Source organism: Topomyia yanbarensis, chromosome 2, assembly GCF_030247195.1.
Source record: "Topomyia yanbarensis strain Yona2022 chromosome 2, ASM3024719v1, whole genome shotgun sequence".
Taxonomy (NCBI): Eukaryota; Metazoa; Arthropoda; class Insecta; order Diptera; family Culicidae; genus Topomyia; species Topomyia yanbarensis.
The window spans coordinates 30,705,120-30,709,257 of record NC_080671.1 but is presented as its reverse complement, the minus strand read 5'-3'; the positions used below and the strand labels follow the sequence as shown (position 1 = coordinate 30,709,257).

Genomic DNA, 4,138 nt, shown 5'->3' with positions numbered 1-4,138 from the left:
ATTATCGGAAAAATACTCCTGGAGAATTTGAAGATCATCATTCATGCTTGAAATAAAAAAAAATCGCTCTTGGGTTGACATTAGGATAAAATAAGGCCGTGTCATGAGCAAAAAATCTTGGAGTTCCAGTAAGACGAATTTTACCAATGTCATTGATGTAAACGAGGAAGAGTACAGGCCCAATATTGCTCCCTTGGGGTACATCGGTGCTTATTTGTCTTAGAGAACTTATTTCTCCGTCGCGCGAGACAAATTGTGTTCTATTTTCCAAGTAACTGCGGATGATATCGTTTGCAACTCCTCTAATCCCGTAAGATTCCAATTTTCGCAGCAAAATATCATGATTCAGAGTATCGAAAGCCTTTTTCAAATCCAAAAATAAGGCACCTACGCATCGCTTGGAATTTGTTTCCTCCAGTATGTTGTCTACAAGTTCCGTTATAGCTATAGTGGTACTGCTCCCGTTTCGAAATCCATATTGCATACTATAAAGTGTTCTATGACTAACATTTTATTGAAAACTGAGAGCGTTGATACTGGTCGATAGTTGTCAGTTTTTGTTGAATCCCCCGACTTAAATATAGGAACAACTTTTGCTGTTTTCAGACAATCTGGGTAGGTACCTGTTTGGATCATTAGATTAAAAGAATCAGACAGAATACGAGCAAGTGACATGACGTTATTTTGAATTATTTTTGATGGTATACGATCAGGACCAGTACTTCTATTAGTCTTCAAGTCAGCAATACAACCTCATTTACAGATGATGGTTGCAAAAAAATTGAGTTTGCGATTAGTTATATATGTCGCAATGGATTTGAACCTGCTGGAGTTATGTTTTCTGCTAGTTTTGAACCAACTGTTGCAAAGTGTTCGTTGAATGCTTCGCAGATCATCTTGCTATTATCTATGCGATCACCATTAATTATCAAGGACAGTTTTTCCATAATTTTGAGTGCGATGTAGTATTCAGCAACCCTTTAAAATATCTTTTTTTGCTGTTTTCTTGGCTAAATCCAGTTTTTTTGAAACATGTTTTAATAGTTCTTCTAAACGAATATTGTTTGGATCTCGACGAGATTTTTTCAAATAATTGTTTTTAATTTTTATTAGCGTCCACAAATCAAGGCTCATCCAAGGGCACTGCATACTTTTGATGTTCACATATTTTTAACCGTTCTGGTGCATTTTTCCAATAATGTGTTGTACTTTGATATTATACTTTGCAAACATGTGCTCACGTCAAGTACAGGTCCAATACTATCAATGTGTCTTTTGAAGTCGATTTACATAAAACATGGTCTAGAATATTTGAGCTAGATGGTCTCGTAACAAATATATTTGCACATATAAAACCATACGACTCTAAAAAGTATTTATATTTCAGAACAACATTGTCATTCGACAGATTCACTGGTACATTCATATCTCCGAAAATTAAACAAGGATGATTGGTATTGCTTTTATTGAGCCAACTTCCCATACGATCATGAAACACATTAAAATCAAATGACGGTGGACGGAACACACCATGAACATCTAAGCCTCCGCCGGACACAATTAGTTTAACATGAATATGATGAAAACCATCAAAAGAAAGATTACTTAAATATATGCATTAAAATAAGATCGGAGAAATTAGTTATATAACTAAGGGTTTTCATTTCAAAGATAGCACTGTTGATGAGTCACCTCATAAAATAGGTGATAAGAGACGCGGACGAAAATAGCTGACCACCGCCAAAACTGCCAAAGCAAGAAGAATTTCCGATAATTAATTAATTAAGTTGGGTTGATTGCGATGGGTAAGGTTAATTGCAACTGTAATCATGAAGCTTCCTATTTCTTAGAATGGGAAATATAAATGCGACAGATATAAGGTGGACGCCTTTGGTTTTACTGCAGGTTAGAGTGATTCTATCATTTTTATATGTGCTTCGGATCGAGCTCTTGTGCCTACAATTCAAAATTCATAAAATTCATAATTTCGGGTTGATTTTCCATATCATTCATTATTAAAGGAATAATAATAAATCGAAATTGGAAAAATGAAAAAAGTAAGCAAAGTGCCACACACGACCGTAATTCTACTGTGAATATTTTTCAAAAACCACACCTCCTGTGAGCACCGTTCCTCTTTGCAGATACCCACGAACACGTCTCATCCCGCAAGGCCAATGTTTGCAGGCGGAAAAAGGGATCTCTCCAAACGAGCTCCACTTCACCGGGGTCCTTTGAACAAACTTTGAATATTGTGTTTATTACTTCAGTCTCGGGTGACATTCTTTCAATTCTGTGCAAAGTTACGTGAACTTATGTGCGTCTTGGGTTGATCGGCCCGGTTCCGTGCTATCTTCTCACCACTCAGTGGAAATATGATAGCATCATTGTATCCCCCCCGCTACCAGCTTCCGGACCGAAGAAAAATCAATAAGCATTCAATACACAGTTTCGGTTGTCACCTTGCTACAGCGACTTTTTAAATAAACTTTTCTCGGGTCGACCCCACAAGCGAGTGAGGAAGGTTGGAGGTGAGCAGGACGTGTTTACACGTATGTCCCCTGGCTGCGTTACCTTGGAGGAGTTTTTATCACCTTGTCGGGATGCGGGGTTATAACAAACGAAAACCGTCGTCAGAGGGAAGGAAGCTTTATTTTGAGCTTAGACCTTGCTGCAGGTGTGGATTACAAATTGATCCACATTGACGGGGCTATTTACTGCATCGGTAATGATGTCACGGTTCAGTGTTTACAGCTTCGAAGAAAAGTGCGAACGACACAACGAATTAACGGTTGATACATCACAGGTGTTACAGAGTATGATTGACCTTTTGGTGCACCACGTTCCGTTGGTCACTGTCATCGGATATCGTTGCATTTGAACGAACATAGACCCCATCACCGGTGGATGGCAGATAATGGGCAAAAACTTATTCCGAATTGCGAAAATGCTCTTAACCACAAGACACAATTGAAACATATAAAAACCACTGCAACCCGACCGATGGACATCATTCGCTTGAGATCATCTCACCGGCCGAGCACAGTCCGAAAATCACTGGAGCGTAATTCGTTCAACGGTAGCATCCAATATGAAGGTAAGAATCTAGTCAACTCTCAGTTGTTTAATTTTACATGTCTTTTCTTTTAATTTCTTCAACAGGCGTTCGTAGTGTTGTCTATGGCTTTGGCCATTGCCTCGTGTGCGGCAGTCGACGAAACATCCAAGAAGGACAAACGTGGCCTCTGGGAACTGGGATCGGGACACGAAAGCATCGACTTTGACAACCATCACGACCATCATGATCACGGTGAAATCAAGCACGTATCCACGACCATCACTAAGAACGTTCACGTCCCATACCCGGTGGAGGTAGAGAAGCACGTTCCGTACCCAGTCAAGGTTCCATACCCAGTCCATGTCGAGAAGAAGGTTCCCGTGTATGTGGAAAAGAAAGTGCCAGTCTATGTCGAGAAAAAGGTTCCCGTTCACGTTGACCGCCCAGTTCCCTATCCAGTCGAAGTGAAAGTTCCAGTTGTCCACAAGGAATACGTCGAAGTGCCAAAACCGTACGCAGTTCATGTTGAGAAGCCCGTTCCGGTGTACGTGAAGAAGCCGGTTTACATCGAGAAGCACGTTCCAGTGACAGTGCACATCAAGGAACACAAGAAGCACTGGGGACTGTTCTAAAAGCGTTGATCACTATCCTTACATTATGAGAATAAACTGTTGATACTGTAAATAGCTGAAAGCGCAAAGTTTCTCTTCTCTAATATCCCACTTTAACCCTCTATTATCGGTTTAAGCTCTACACACTCAGCAAAAATCACAATCAGCTAAACGCAGCCACTAAACGAGCTGGAATATCATTTCCATAAAATTATAGTGCTTAATTTCGTGAACCACCATTTCATCGCCGCTCAATGTCTAATAGCACATATCGTAACATTAACTTATCCATATGTTCCTTACCCGGGGATCACATATTGCCACTCTAATATGTATGGATGTGCAGACCCTTGGTAGGACGCCTTTCCATAGGAGTACAAACTGTGACATCGCCGCCGACGACGACGACGACGAAGGCAATGTTTTTCTAGTAGGTGTAGTAAAGTTTCAACTGAAATGAAAATTTATG

General features: G+C 40.1%; 1 protein-coding gene across 1 annotated transcript; it reads left to right on the top strand.

Moving 5' to 3' along the window:
* The first annotated feature begins 2,969 nt into the window (after positions 1–2,969).
* Positions 2,970–3,726, top strand: LOC131681436 (mantle protein-like). Its single transcript, XM_058962231.1, has 2 exons — positions 2,970–3,097; positions 3,163–3,726. Exons 1-2 carry the CDS (start codon positions 3,092–3,094, stop codon positions 3,688–3,690), a joined length of 534 nt encoding a protein of 177 aa, XP_058818214.1. The 5' UTR covers positions 2,970–3,091; the 3' UTR covers positions 3,691–3,726.
* The last annotated feature ends 412 nt before the right edge of the window (positions 3,727–4,138 follow it).